Source organism: Chlamydotis macqueenii, chromosome 9 (genome assembly GCF_036417535.1).
Source record: "Chlamydotis macqueenii isolate bChlMac1 chromosome 9, bChlMac1.mat, whole genome shotgun sequence".
Classification (NCBI taxonomy): Eukaryota; Metazoa; Chordata; class Aves; order Otidiformes; family Otididae; genus Chlamydotis; species Chlamydotis macqueenii.
Window position 1 is genome coordinate 3,904,834 of NC_141564.1, and position 14,672 is coordinate 3,919,505.

At 41.4% G+C, this 14,672-nt stretch overlaps 1 protein-coding gene across 8 annotated transcripts in view; it reads right to left on the minus strand.

The window, feature by feature from the left end:
* Nucleotides 1–14,672, minus strand: part of PXYLP1 (2-phosphoxylose phosphatase 1) — a 112,747-nt gene that overhangs the window by 29,678 nt on the left and 68,397 nt on the right. For 7 of the 8 annotated variants that reach the window (XM_086754990.1, XM_086754987.1, XM_086754989.1 and 4 more), the window contains one exon: nucleotides 8,618–8,749. The exons of the other annotated variant lie outside the window; for it this stretch is intronic. In XM_086754990.1, coding sequence (XP_086611116.1) covers nucleotides 8,618–8,696 — 79 coding nt within the window. In that variant the 5' untranslated portion in view covers nucleotides 8,697–8,749. The remainder of the gene's footprint in view (nucleotides 1–8,617; nucleotides 8,750–14,672) is intronic. 8 annotated transcript variants of the gene reach the window in all.

Consider the following 14,672-nt stretch of genomic DNA (forward strand, 5'->3'; position numbering starts at 1 on the left):
TGCCATCACCTCTGTAATGAAAGATGAAGAAAACCTCAAAGGTACAAAGGAAGGCAGCAAGAGGACGAGCAGCCGAGAAATCGCACATGGAAAATAAAATATCTTCAGGGAGGAGAATCCGTCCCACTGCCCAGCCAGCTAGAAGAGGAAAGCTCGGCAGAGAGGGCAGGAGCGAGCCACAGGCAATCTCTGCCTTTGCCCGCTCGATTAACGAGCTTTTAATGAGTCAATAAGGGTAACACTCCTGAAATTTTAAACAACAAAGAATTTGCTAATAAATAAATATGTAAATAATTCACCTGATGTACTGCTACAGAATAAACTCATCATTTAGGTCGGAAGGGATCTCCGCAGGTCATCTGCTCCAACCCAGCACTCGAAGCAGGGTCCACTCAAATCAGGTTGCTCAAGGCATTGTCCAGTCAATTATAAGCGGTCCAAGAGTTACACTTTTGCTGAAACCACCTACACCTCAGACTGACAGTAGACATACTAAAGCTCGGTTATGACTAAGCAACCCTCAAAAGGGGAAAACAATAAAAACAGTCAAGACTTCTTCACTGTCCTGTATCTTCACTGAAATCGGCCATCATCAAGTTAATACACATTAAAGTACAAATTGCCCTTTTCTGAGAAGAAACTTAATTGACATAAAAAGCAAGCAACTACAGGCTCATAAAGGGAAATAAAAAAGAAGAAAAAAAAAAAGTGGCATAGGAACAAGAAGTATAATCCATATTAAAAAAAAAAAACAGATCATTTCTTAAAGCTCTACAGAAAATCTGAGCTACTTACTCTATGTACTACTCTGTGATTCTATATCTAATTGTCTGCAGCTGCAATGCCAGACAGTCCAAAGCTATTGTTCAAAAAAATCCCTGCTGAATTCATAATAAACTAATACAATGTAAACAAGCTCACAGGACTGTAAAATGACTGTAGTATGTGAAGAGGTAAGGAAAAAAGTACGAAAAAAAATTGAGAGTTATCAGATGAAAACTGCACAACCATCTTCTGTGAGCTCCCCCAGAAGTCCACTACACTTCCACAGACCTTCACGCAAGGAAACCACCTGTGCACGTGGCTGTAAGAGCTCAACTGCAGTAGAGCTTCCAGCAGTTACATTTGGCACATCACTGATCTGCAACAACCAGAGAAGTCCAGGTCGCTACGGAATACACCCGCTCCTCGGGGAGCCTCTTGGCCTAGAGATAATTCCACCTTTTGGGCCTGCACAGGGTACAAGAGCGCTTCAGGAGAAGCAAAGGCCTGACTTGCATCATCACAGAGCAAACCCATAGGTCTCTCTCACACAGTCACAATAAACAAAATGTATATGCTTCCGCATTTGATATTTTAGTTTAATTCACTTTTACAGCCCCATTCTGCTGATAAACCCGAGTACCTCGAGATAGCAGGACTCCACGGTATGTAGAAAGACAAAAGGCACTACCACATCCTTGAAAGAAACGTAGGCTGAATTTGTTTCAATAACATACAACTACCTGTAACACAGAAGTCATCTTCTGGCGGAACCTATTTGTGGCATTGTTTGCAAATAGTGCAAGAGCCCAGTTTGGCAGGAAGCGGGAACAGGAAGGATTTAACCACAGCACAGGTATTCCGACAACGAGAACTCAACTACCAGCAACAACCCAGAGGTCACTCCCAGGTTACCATACAGCATAACATTTTCTCTCCTACTGAGAATATGAATTTTCCTTTGTGTTTACTATCCATGGATAGTAATCCATTCAAACCCCAAACCGTTAAGGACAGGAGCGTACCCATGAGACCGCCCTTACAAAAAGCCGCTGAACCTGTCACATGTTTAAAATAATCGCAGTATGTATCACTATAATTATTAAAAGACTCAAGCATAAATTTCAACACTTTGAAACTGTCTTGCAGGTATTAGGATCAATATTTGAGTTGGATGTTGAGAGAAATGATGTTAAAAGGCTTATTATTTTCCAGTCTTGTTTCCTTCCATCTAGAATTTAACCCAACACTGTAGTACGGACTTGCAGAAGTCTAACTAATAACTTCTTGTTCATTTTTGTGAAGTATTAGGTTTTATTTATGCAGCCTTCAACTATACATTTTAACATCTCATATTAACCTCTGCTTAAATACAGTCCAACTAACCATCATGGATGAAGTCAAAATATCTATTTAAAGAAGGTTTATGAAGTTCTGTAGCCTGCCAAGTAACTTCTACTGTCTGAAGCAACTTAACCTGACCTATACTTAAAGCAGATATTCTTAAATGATTGCTCTGGTTTCGTGGGAGAAAACAAGACTGTCCCATAGTATCATTCCCAAGTATTCATCGTGTCTTCTCCCCTTCAAGGGTTGATTTCTCAACTGATACATTATACCATCACTTTTGAAAATGACAAAAAAAAAAAGTTTTTAAAATCTCCAGTTACAACATAAAAAGCATCTTTAACAAAAATCTGTATATTTATAGTCAGTTTTCTTCATTCACTACTAAAATGTGTGCAGCCTTGGATATATTATTTGTGGGTTGTTTTTTCCCTTTATTCTTAAATTCAGATTAAATTAGTACTTTCAAAAAACCCAGAGAGACTTCTCATTAGTGGAAAATCTGCCATGCTTATGAGCTTGAAGGCAAAACTCAGGGAGGGAGATATCTGGTCTCCTTTTAATTTTGTATGCTGGTAACATGATAAAAACAAGTTCTCTGCATCACGAATTCTAAAGTTGTGGCTTTTTAAATATAGTTAGTTGTATAGATTAGCAAAATGCAATACTCTAATTTTTTGTTTCTTCCACTGAAGAAATTATATTTTTAAAATCTGAAACCTGAGTAGTTGCTGTTTGTTGGTAAGGATCAGTAAGAGATGGTAAGGAATTCACCTCAGAGAGGTGATAAGGATATGTATTCCGCCCAGAAACAGCCAGAAGCTTATATTATCTTTTCACTAAATACCTTGGGGAGTTTTCCTCCTTCTCCTTCAGGAATTAAGCTCTGGAAAAACCCAACTCACCCCTTTTTTTCCATAGACTTTGCAGATCCCAGCTCCTCTCAGCATCCCACTGGCAGTCTCTGGGCAAGGGGCTGCAGGTGCAGCTCACACCCCCGTTGTGGTTTGGGGCGGAGATAGGGGGACGGTGGCAGCTCTGCAGAGCCACATCTACAGCTTCGCAAATTGAGGAAGCACCTCCTGCTTTGCACATGGAAAGGTTCAACAGGGATGCTGCAACCCCTCAGCTTCCACCTCTGTTCCCACCAGCGAGTCCCTGCTGAGCATCTGACACTGGTATGAGACACGGGCCACCCGAGAACCCAGCGCGTCGCGGCTTGTCTGGGGCGAGGAGCTGAAGCGAGCAGGGGTGAGGATACCAAGCTAAGCTCCAGACACTTCAGTGGTGCTTTTGTACAGCTGCGTCGGGGCACCAAGCAGAGATGCAAACAGCAGCGATCACGCCAGAAGGGCTGGGATTATGACAGCAATCAGGCTTCCAAGAAGGGCTGTGCAGCAACAGAGCAATCCCATCCTACCAGCAACATCCCGGCAGGGTTGCGTATGGTGCTCTCACCATCCTTGTAAAATACGAGCTGTCCGCAGCAGTCAAGCCAATAAAATAGAACTCTGCTGCTTCTCCTTGTGGAGAATCCCGATTTCTCTTTCCTATGACTCATCAGTAAACCCAAAGCCTCCAGTGCAAAACAAGACGAGAGAAACTAGAGGGAAATTATTACTGGAAAAGCAAAATGTCATCTCCAGACATGCTGAAACACCAACACCCAAGTCTGAACCATCAAGGCAGAGAAAGTATTTAAAAGAAAAAAAAAAAAAACAACCGAAAAAAAAAACCAAACCTCCCCACACTTTCCATGGGAACCAGCACCCTGCCAGGGTAGGGGCTGACATGCTAAACAGATACCAAAATTCTTTTTATCAGAAGATAAGCTCGAGGCAATGACCAAAGTACGAAAGTATCTAGGGAAACAAACTTCAAACCAGCAGAGAAGCTCCACACGCAGGATCTGCCCGAGAGCCAGGGACTTTGCGATTCTGCAAATGCCTGAGCCAGGCAGGCTCAAAGGGAAGGTCTGGAATTTATGCTTTCCGTTGCCACTGTAGTTTTAGTCCTCTGCTGTTGACTGTTTGTTTCCTTAGGCTTTCAGTAAACAGAAACAAAAATAAAAAACTAAGTAAACAAAGGTATTTACTTTGTTGAAAAAAAATATTTACATGCATTCGATTAAAACATAAAAATCCGGAGTCAAAGTTAAGTAAACTTTGCGGAGATGACATATGGCATCTTAACACGCTAACTGTTAAAATTCCGTGCAGTTCGGTTTATTCACGGTAGTTTCAAAGACAAACAGCTGAGACATCCTGAGAAGACCCACCTCAGGCCTCCGCAGTCCGCAGGTGTTCTACATACTGGACGGTCTCTGCTTGCCCAGCAATTGCCTTCTCATGCATGACACCAATATTGGGGGGAAAAAAGAGAGCAGCTCTTCAGGCATCCTCACAATCCCCTGTTCCTGAGCTGACCTAACGGCTAACCAACATCATTAACATTGGCAGGGTCCTAAATGATGCCTTTTTCCCCTCGGTGTGAGGCTGCAGGAGCACAGCCGGATTCGGACACATCCCTTACAAGAGATTTGAATGTGGCTGCATCGCCATCCTCCGGCTCTGTGCTGCAGGAACTCCCCCAGCCACTGCAGTAATAATCCCTTTGCACTGCTCTGGGCAGAGTACACAGCATGGAGAAGGAAGGAAGACCCCAACCACCGCAACCTTTTCCTCTCCAAAAAAGAATCAAGTGTCCCAACTTGCATTCACTCTGTTTGTACAGAAGTCAACTGCCCAGTTTGAGTCAACAGGATTACAGATAATATTTACAGAGATCAAAATGCAGTCAAACCATCTAGCAAAAGTTGTTCTTCCATTCTGCAGTTTTTCTGCAAAGCAAGACACTGAAGCCTTTGAAGAGAAAACCAACACGATTCCATTCTAGAACAGCCTGACTGAGAAGTCCATCAAAACCAGTTCTCCTTTTGTCTCTAGTACCGAAGTTTTAAATCATTTTAGAACCACAACCATCTACATAAACAGACAAGGAGGGGAAATAAAAACGTGGGGAGTGACAAATACTATGAAGAAAATACTTCTGCACCCTTTTCCATAGATCTGGCCCCAAAAATTAAACGAGAGAGAAACAATGACAATACCCAATAAAACTTTGAGCTGCCAGTCATACTGGGTTTGGAAGTCAACTAGTCACCCTACCCAATGGGTTTCCCAAGGAAAAATTGTCATTGTTATAATTATCCACCAGAAACATCATAGTGTGCTTTCAGTCAGCAGTGGAACATTTTTTGAGTTTTAACTTTTAACATTGTAATTTTTCTATAGTATTTAAAATCTAAAGCACATACAAAATTTTGAGGCATTTGCCACTGAAGAGAGAGTTTCCCTCTATCAGTGATCTGGTCCAGGTTTCACACTGTACAATTCATTAACAGCCAAACTGAATTTGAGAACACATCTGGCTGTGGTTGCTATCAAGAGAGATTTGGGAGGAGACTTTCTCGATGATTTGCCTTGTGCGTCAAACCGTGTTAGTATCCATGTAAAGCACCAGCTTTGGGGTGAAAAAAGCAACACAGGAAAGCAGGCTAGTTCAGATCAGAACTCAGAAACCACAACAGCACAGAAAGGGACCAAGAGCAAACAGCAAAACAGGACACAGTTTTCTATCCATCTTGGGTCCATCCCCAGCCTACCGGTACTGAGGACTGTGAGGCCCAATACTGGTTGTTTTCCTCAGCGTTTCTCTGCTAGTGTCTAAACCCAAGATGTGACAGCTATTAGCTCGAATTGCCTGGGGACCTTGTCTTGCAAGTACGGACCTACATTAGGACTGCTGACACGATACCCGTCACCTCCACTTCAGCGTGGCCGCAGAAATCACCGCTCACAAAGCAGATCCAGACCCTTCACAGCACACTCTGTTAAAGTAAACCAGCATCGATTTCTGCTTGATTGGGCTGCCAACTGCTGCAAGCCATTCCTGAACCCTCACAGCTCAAGCACAGGACACATTGCAATCTTCTCAGCCATCCCAGCGCATGCTGTTGGTAATATTGAGTCAGAACATACGGAAAAACAGATGAACTTGGCCTTCACTACTCCCTTCGCTTCAGACTCAGCTACCGCTCACCGATCTGGCTTCAAATCAGTTCCACATGTGGACAAAAGGGGATAACATCTCAGGCATTTACAGGAGTGACGCTCTCCTCTAAAGTAGGAGTTTAAAAAAGGAAGATACGTGCCATTTATATAATTATGCATTTAATGTTACTGTTCCACTTTCCTAAACAGATTTAGCAGAGGAAGGAAGAGACATTTTCAACACTCAGTGCTTAGAAAAGCAGTACCATCTTTTAAAATGACCAGCCCTCCTCCACAAAGCTGAGCGCTTCTTGCTAACAGAGAATCAATCTCACAATAGCATAAAACATCCATTTCCACTTCAAATGCTTCAGGAGGTAACTCCCTTCAAACAAAACAAAACAAAAAAAAAAAAAATCAGCGGCTTGGGCATTATCCTGAGTCTAAATGTATAAACTCTCATTTTCATTCCGTGATCTGACACAAATTATAATGCAGTATAACCAAAGTTTTTCTCCAGGCAGCTCACAAGGGATGAAAATTTGGAAACCAAATTTTACAGTCTGAGGAAAAAGAAGAGAAGTATATTGCTTTCAGAAAAAAATTATTTATACATGAAACAAGACTGCATTACTACCGCTTCGTGCAACAGCGAGAATCCAGTCATGAGGGATGCGTGCCTCTGAATTACGTCATGTGTGAAGAGGAACAGATTCAGTGCAAGGAAGGACCTTCAGCAAGGCTACAGGAAACAAACAGTAAATACGGAGCTACTAAGTACATAGTGTCTGTCCCGTGGAGCTGGACACTGAAGTTTTCTGTCCCTCAGTGCCCTGTTGTAGTGAAGTGCTCCATACCATGCAGTATCAGGGGGGCTAACAGACGTTTTCTGAAGGATGTTCTAAAATTCCTCAGGTTGGGGTTACTGCCTTAGTGAGTCACCATGTGCTAGTCCACTTCTACCAGAAGAGCAATTTTCTGGATTTATATTAGTCATGGATACTGACAACAGATTCCTCTGTAAGACAGTACTGAAGCTACACTTCACATTGCAAGTATTTCCTTACATTTGCACGTCCATTCCATGAAAAGCTCAAGTTCCGAATCAAGTGTTTTCTTAGTTTAACATTAACCTACTCAGTAGCTATAATTTGGAGAAAAATAAAAATTTACAGCTATGTTTAATTTGAAAGCAGCTCAGCAAGTCCTTGTAGATTATAATATAATTTTGCAGGAAGCGGACTGTACTGCAGCTGGAGGGGAAAAATTGGTTTTGGCTTTAAAACTTTGGTTTGGTTTTTAAATTCTCCAAACTCCAGCTGGTTTCCATAATAGTTTTATATGGTGATAGAAGAAGAGAGTTTTTTGCTTTGGTTCAAGTTTGAACCAGTCTTTCTACAAACTAAAGCTGGTAGAAGCTAAAATGTCAGGCTATCTGTATGTCAAACTACCTGCTTCCTGCTAGCCTGTGTTGCAGTTCTCCTGACGTAAAAATGTCTATATTTATTTTGGTATTGGCATTAAGCTTCCTGATGGCTGCTTGCTGTAGCTTAAGTGCTTTTTAAAGCACCCCTCAAACATCTTTGTCTCCTGGAACTCCTCTTGCACAAATGTTATCTTCTAATTAAATGGAAAATAATTTCGTCTTTTGATGAAATGTGATTCACTCTCCTATATGCCTACTGCCTCATCTCTAAATAAAGCTTATTTTTGCTAACAATTCAGTTCCTGTAGGACCTTCATCGTATACACAATTCATAACCAACTATATAACGTTTAACCATATAACATGGTTGTTTTTTTTTTTTTATGCACCACCACTTCACCTAGCAAACGTTCTCACTCCTGAGCCAGGTGACAAGCGGTCGCACGGCACAACGCCCATTTGTCAGCGTACACTGACCTGGGAAATGGTGGCCGTGTGGACTGACCCATGATTAACTGATCTGAACCACAACCTGACTTATCTTTTCATAAACAAACCGGCCGCTTCTGCTGAGTCAATTCAACTGTTTGAAGTTTCCTAATGCGAGGGTGCAAATAAGGAGAAGTTCCAACACAAACCCTCTCACAGCAGTTTTCTCAATCTCGCCTGGGCTGATGCAATGTAAAATAGGAATTGCAGCAGTTTTTACTCTAATGTGTTTTGTCTGCTTTCATGGAAGGATTCAATCACATTCAATTACTTAACGTGTTACAAAATTAAGGTTTTTTTCTGAGGTAGTCTGATTTGAAAAGTCTCTAGATTGTATAGATTCCTATATGGCGCACAAAAGTATTTTTATTCTTATATTAATTTTCCTATTTTTGGGAAAAAAAAAAAAAGGTAAAAAAAAATCCAAAACCCTCAAAATATTTAAATACAGAAGGAATGCTTAAACAACATGTAAGCATGGCCATTTTTAAACACACCTGTAGACCACTATATACAGAAAACAAAAGGGGAGGACACTTACAGAACTGCAGACTGAGGCTCAGAAAGGCTAATAAGGCTGCCAAAGCCAGCAAGAACAGAAAACGGTTTCGGAAAAGCATTATTATTCGTTCTGCTTTCTCTTCATGGTTTCATCTTCATAAATCAATGGCTCCTGCAAACAACAAAACATTGGCAAATATTTCAGGCGTAGAAGGAAAGAAAATTCAAATAGGCTTTCAACAGTGTCAAGTTATTTCTTAAAGGAAAGCGCATGAGGCAATTCAAATTAGCAACAAGAATATCAATAAGTTGTCTTCACCCTAGTTATGAGATTAATTATATTTCTACAAGACAGAATTTTCAAGTTAATTTTTAATATTGCTATTTCCCGTAAAATTCAACTGTTCTTTAACAGAAGTCTTGTCCCTGTGCAAAGCAAATCACAAGGAGATTATTTCTTAAGGGCTCTCAAGAGCAATGTGGTAAATCATTCCTAGAAACAAAATACCCTGTAACGTGTTCAAAAGGCACACACGTACAAAGACTTCTAAATACAGATTAAAAATTACTTCCTCTAACTGGTAGCCCTTTTACTGATGTAAAGTTCACAATTTTTATTTAAGAGAATAAAGAGTAAGAAAAATTACCAATACCACTATGCAGAGAATGCAAAAGTGTCTTGACTTAAGAGGAACAACTGGAATATTTCTGTGCAACAATATATTTAAACAACTGTTTTGACCAGGATCAAAACAGTATATTTCACGTCAACAGTATTTAATAAAATTTCAAACCTCAAATAACTTGTTGCAAAAGTTTAAAGAGAAAAGAAGACAAAAACCCCAGCCCTCTCCTGAAAATACCCAAACCAGAAGCATGCACTGTTAGTCAGAACCACACTTCTCCTTGCAAAATGACATCCAGAAGTACACAGGATTTGCTGAAGTGCTCTGTTTTCACAGATGTCCACTTTCCGCTGGAAAACGGTGCTATGTAAGGGATGGGGCGGGGGGGGGGGCTGTTCTCCCAAAAAAAAAAACCAACCAGCTGCTCTTATGTGCCAGCGATGCCTTTTCCTAGCACTGACAGCATGCTGCAGGAAATTCGTTAGTCTTGAAAGAAATCTTCTGAGATTCCCAGAGCCTTTGAAGCGAGCTCTGTTTATGGCAGCACATCCAAACACGTTGACAGAAAATAACTTTTTTTCCACCACCAATATTTATTTTTGCCCCGGCACTTATTTGCTCACAGAAAGAGGTCTCTCTTGCTTCTTTCCTGCTTTTGAGAATTAAAAGGCATAATTACATGTCATTAATATGTACTTGTGTATCGAAACACTTCTGCACTCCAAAAAATGAATCACCTTAGCAAGATTGTAATCTCCATCGCTGATAAATGAAGTAAAATCACAACCTCAAAATTCAGATTTTTATTCCCCCAGTTAATTTTCTCATTAGTATCTGAAAATATCTCATGAATTTCTTGTTTTATCTATTGTGGTTAGTCTTCAGAAGAATTGCAGCATCTACAAATCAGCCCAAGGTGACTTCCACAGAATAAAGCAATGGGACCCAGAGCATAAGGGGTGAACTTCCAGAAAGGAAGGCAGTGGGGCTTGTAGTGAGGGAAATGTATTATGCACGTGCATTTTGCAGGATTGAGGTCTTTCCATCTCATTTTACTTGGAGAGCTACCTTTACAGCTTATGGAAACTGTGGAAAACTGGAGATTCTGAGAAGCAAGAAACCGGAGCTATTACAGCGTTTTTCCAAAATGCCAACAGCACCATAAATGGCATAGGCAAGCAGTAATAAAAATAAAGTTAAAAAAAAAAAAATAGAGTCAGAAGGAATGCTTTTAACAGTCTCAGTTTCACAAAATCATAGCTCATCCTGGAATATATTCATGAGAGGCAGGCTGAAACTGAACTGAACTAAACCACTGAAACTAAACAAAGCTGCAAAGAGTAGAAGGCATCCGGATTAGTGAATACAGAACATCAGGAGAGAATAATGCAGCTAAACCAAACAGATGGAAGGACAGAAGGGGAACCACAGGAAAAAGCAAAATTAGACTTAGCAGGGAGGAGAAGGTAAAATCTATTAAAAAGCTCTCAGGAACAAGGGGTCTTGCACACTGTCTACACTCAATTAGTACTGTTGGTGCCTAAAAAAAGTTGCCACAAAAAAGAAAAAATTACAGGATTGGAAAAAAGGAGAAGATACACATTTCCTGTTAGCAAAATGTTTTAGAGAAAAGCTTAATTAGCTTTGAACCTTAATTGCAAGATCAAAAAGTTTTAAAGCATTTAGTTTTAAATGTAATATTCAAGAAATTATGAACCAGGTGGAAAGACTTTTACTTTAAATATACTTTGGCCTGCTAAGAAGTGAAAAGTTGCTGTGCTACAAGTCACGAGGAACAGGAACAGCTCCTGCTGAGCAACTGTTAAACAAGAGCCTGTCAGTACAATTTGCCACCAGCTCCCACTTGACACTGAGCTGCCGGGAATCAGGTGAACGTACGTAAGACCGAGTCCTGAGGCCTCCGCTCCTCCGTCTTCTCCTTTGGGACTTCAGAATACACCACACAGCAAAAGGCTGCAGTGTTGCAGAGCTGCTAACATGGCACCGGGAGAATATTGACCTTTATCGATTGACGCTGCGCAGGGCCGGAGCGCAGGTCACGGCCCCGCCGTGCTGTAAGCTCTCAGTACGCAAAGGCCAACTCCATCAACAACGGGCAACGCCGCCTTGCAAGCATCCAGGTATGGGGCTTGGTTCTTTCCTTCAAATGTAATTAAGCAGTTTTTGCTTTTAAAGGTGAGTAAGCACCACACCGCTGCAGAAGAGGTGGAACTCGGCGCTGGGAGCGGCAGCATTCTGGCAGCAGCTTCTGGCGCAGAAAAGCGGTGATTTATGCTCATCCCCGAGAACAGATCTTTTGCTCAAGACCAGAACAGTCTCGAGTTGCGCCAGGGGAGGCTTAGATTGGGTATTAGGAAAAATTTCTTCACCTAAAGGGTTGTCAAGCACTGGAAGAGGCTGCCCAGGGAAGTGGTTGACTCACCATCCCTGGAAGGATTTGAGAGACGTGTAGACATGGCGCTTAGGGACATGGCTTAGTGGTGTAATTGGCAGTGTTAGATTTACAATTGGACTCAATGATCTTAAAGGTCTTTTCCAACCTAAATGATTCTTCAAATGCAGGACTTGACAAAGACGAACTACAGAACCCCAGACTTATTTCGGCAACACTAATTACAAGCGCATAATAATTACACATAAGCAGTCTAGATATTCTGAGGGACAGTCATGATTAAAGCATCCTATATCAAAATGCAGATCATTAAAAGGTGACTTCTGAGCCACCTTTTGCAGCACAGCTACCTACCCACAGAACCTATACTTTTCTTTTAAACATGATCCAAAAGTCTCAACTCATCAACACATGCCAGATTGACTCATGGCATTTAGAGCACCCTGAGCTCTTACCTAATCTCACACGACAGTGCCAGCACGTGCTAGGGTAAGGTGCTACGCTACTGCATGTTCACACAAGAGTAAAAACAGTCTTGGGACTGGGGACCAGGCCAGGGAGTCAGGAGGCTAGCCAAGCCTCTCCTAGGGTCTTGGAAAAATTTGGTCAAGTCACATTCGCGGTTTTAGGTTGTTTCACTGGAAAAGTTAGTAACTACCCGGAAATGCTGGGAGAGCAGAACATCTGCTAAGAGCCTAGACCAAGCACAGAGCTCCCAGCAGACCAGCTGGCATGGCTAACCTACTTTTTGTTCAGCAGTAACTGGGTAGTGCTCCACATGGAACATCCCCCCAACATCCCCTCCTCCTGTGCAAAATATAAAGATGACGTTTTTTGCAGGGTTGACTAGCTGAACTATTTCTTCCCACTATTTTAAGTCAGGTCCTGAAAATAACTAGACATCAACGCTTTCCAAGAGCTTCTGAGGTTAGACGTGACACCAAACCACCACTGCCAAACTTCTGCACCAACTGACTGATACTGCTGCAACCTCGAAATCACCCATATCCATCCAGAACACAAACCAGCACGAAGCGTAAGCACATTATTACACTGACTCACCATGACAGCTTAAATGAATTTGCTTGGTTAAAACAGCATGTCTCCATAAATAATCAATAGTACTCTTCAAAGTCTGCCTCAGTAAAATTACTGTATTTATCCGATGTGGTGCATCAAAATGACAGTGTCTACTGAATTACAAGCAAGCAAAAGCGGTCGCAATGAAACAGCAAAGAGAAATGGGGACTTTGCCCAAAATGGAAGGTAGCATTAAGTCTGTACCTAACTATATGCCAAAGACAGATAGAATTTCTAGCAAGCTTACAGAGCCTAGGAGAGAGAGTAAAAAGCCTACAGACAACTTAAGGTTGATTTGGAGTAACATTCATAGACAGTTTTAGAAAAAGTCACAGAAGGACACAGGGACCCACTTACTAGTCTGATGTCTCTACACCGCAGAAGAGGGGTTTTAATTGTAACTGCTTTTTGATGCATCTTTATCTTTCATCTACATCTGCAGGCTTATTTTCTGACAAAACATGTTTTGAAGACATCTGAAATGAAGGTGACAGCTCCTGATACAATGATAATGAAAACTTCTGCCTGTGCTTTCATTTTAACTTGTGATGCTCCACCAATGACTCCCCAGCCGTTTGGCAGCAGACTGCCAGGCAGTACATTTATCGCCTCTTAAAACCCCCAAGCCCAGCAGCCCAGACATTCTCAGACAGCTGAAGACCTTCATACTCTTGAATTGGAAATTGCAGAAAATCGTTGTGTCAGCAAGCGCTGTAAGCCAAACCTTTTCTTTGGTGCTTCAAAGGATTTGCTTTTTTCCCTGCAGGAATGAAGAAGAGTGGCTGGGATCTTGTGGTAATGACCAAACCAACCGGTGCTACAAAAGATCTACGGCGAGCGCCAGAAGAGAGAGGAAATGGGAACACTCAGCAGAACCAATTCTCCGGTTGGCATGACCTGCTTAGTTACTCATGCTTGTAATCGTTATGCTGAGGAAACCCTCACAAAACCCCTGCAGTTGACTGGAACGTCAGCTGTTTACACTGGACATCATTGTTGTTCCTGCAACACTGAAGTTGCATTTTGCATAGCATCACAAAGTATCTAAGCTAGCATCTGCGATATTGTTCATCATCATGCTTCATTTTCTCATCAGAAAGAAACAAGCATTCCTTTTTTTTTTTAAAAGCATTTATGAGAAATAGGTCACATCACTTGGCATAAAACCAGATTTCTAAAAAAGTAAAACCAGCTTATCACTGAGAAAATGAAATAAAACCTGCTCAGTAATGTTACTGATGTTAGCCCACCCCATGGCTTAAGCTAGCCATGGTTACTAACTAACTAACTATGGTTACTATGTAACTATGTTAGTAACCATAGTTAAATCAGAACTGGATGGAAAGTACAAAAAGGTCAGCAGCCTAACAGAAAAAAATGTAAGTGAAGACAATGAAAGTCACCGTACAAAAAAAGGCAATGTGTACCCCTCCCTGGTAATCGTGCACAGAAACAGCAGGAAGCAACGCCTATCCCATAGAGCACAGCTACTTGTTGACATTTAAAAACTAACAGCTACTTGTAACATAATTCTATTTGCCAATTACTTAACATTTTAGCAGCAAGTATCTGATTAAAAAAAAAAAAAAAAACAACAAAAAAAAACTAACAGAAGGTTGCTACAGTTTAATATATTTTAGTAACATTAAAGTATCCACACCTAAATTTCTCTTTTCTCCCATTCCAAGACAAGCTCTCACTTCGTTAAAGCTGCGGGATCTAACAGAGCTCTTACCCAAACAATTTTGTCCCTCTCTGCAGCACTCACCATTTTCACTGCGCAGCAGATCTACTGCTGGATTTAACAAGCAAAGGTGAAGAGTTGCTGAGCATTCCGAAGTGATGAAGGGACCGTTAGCCGTACGGAAATTTGACCACACCTTGAAGATAATCCGCTGGTCTCAAAATAAAAGGTCCACTTAGCTCTGAGAGCTCAGCTTTTAAATCTCAGGGTGCGCAAGCAGATAACATGGTGA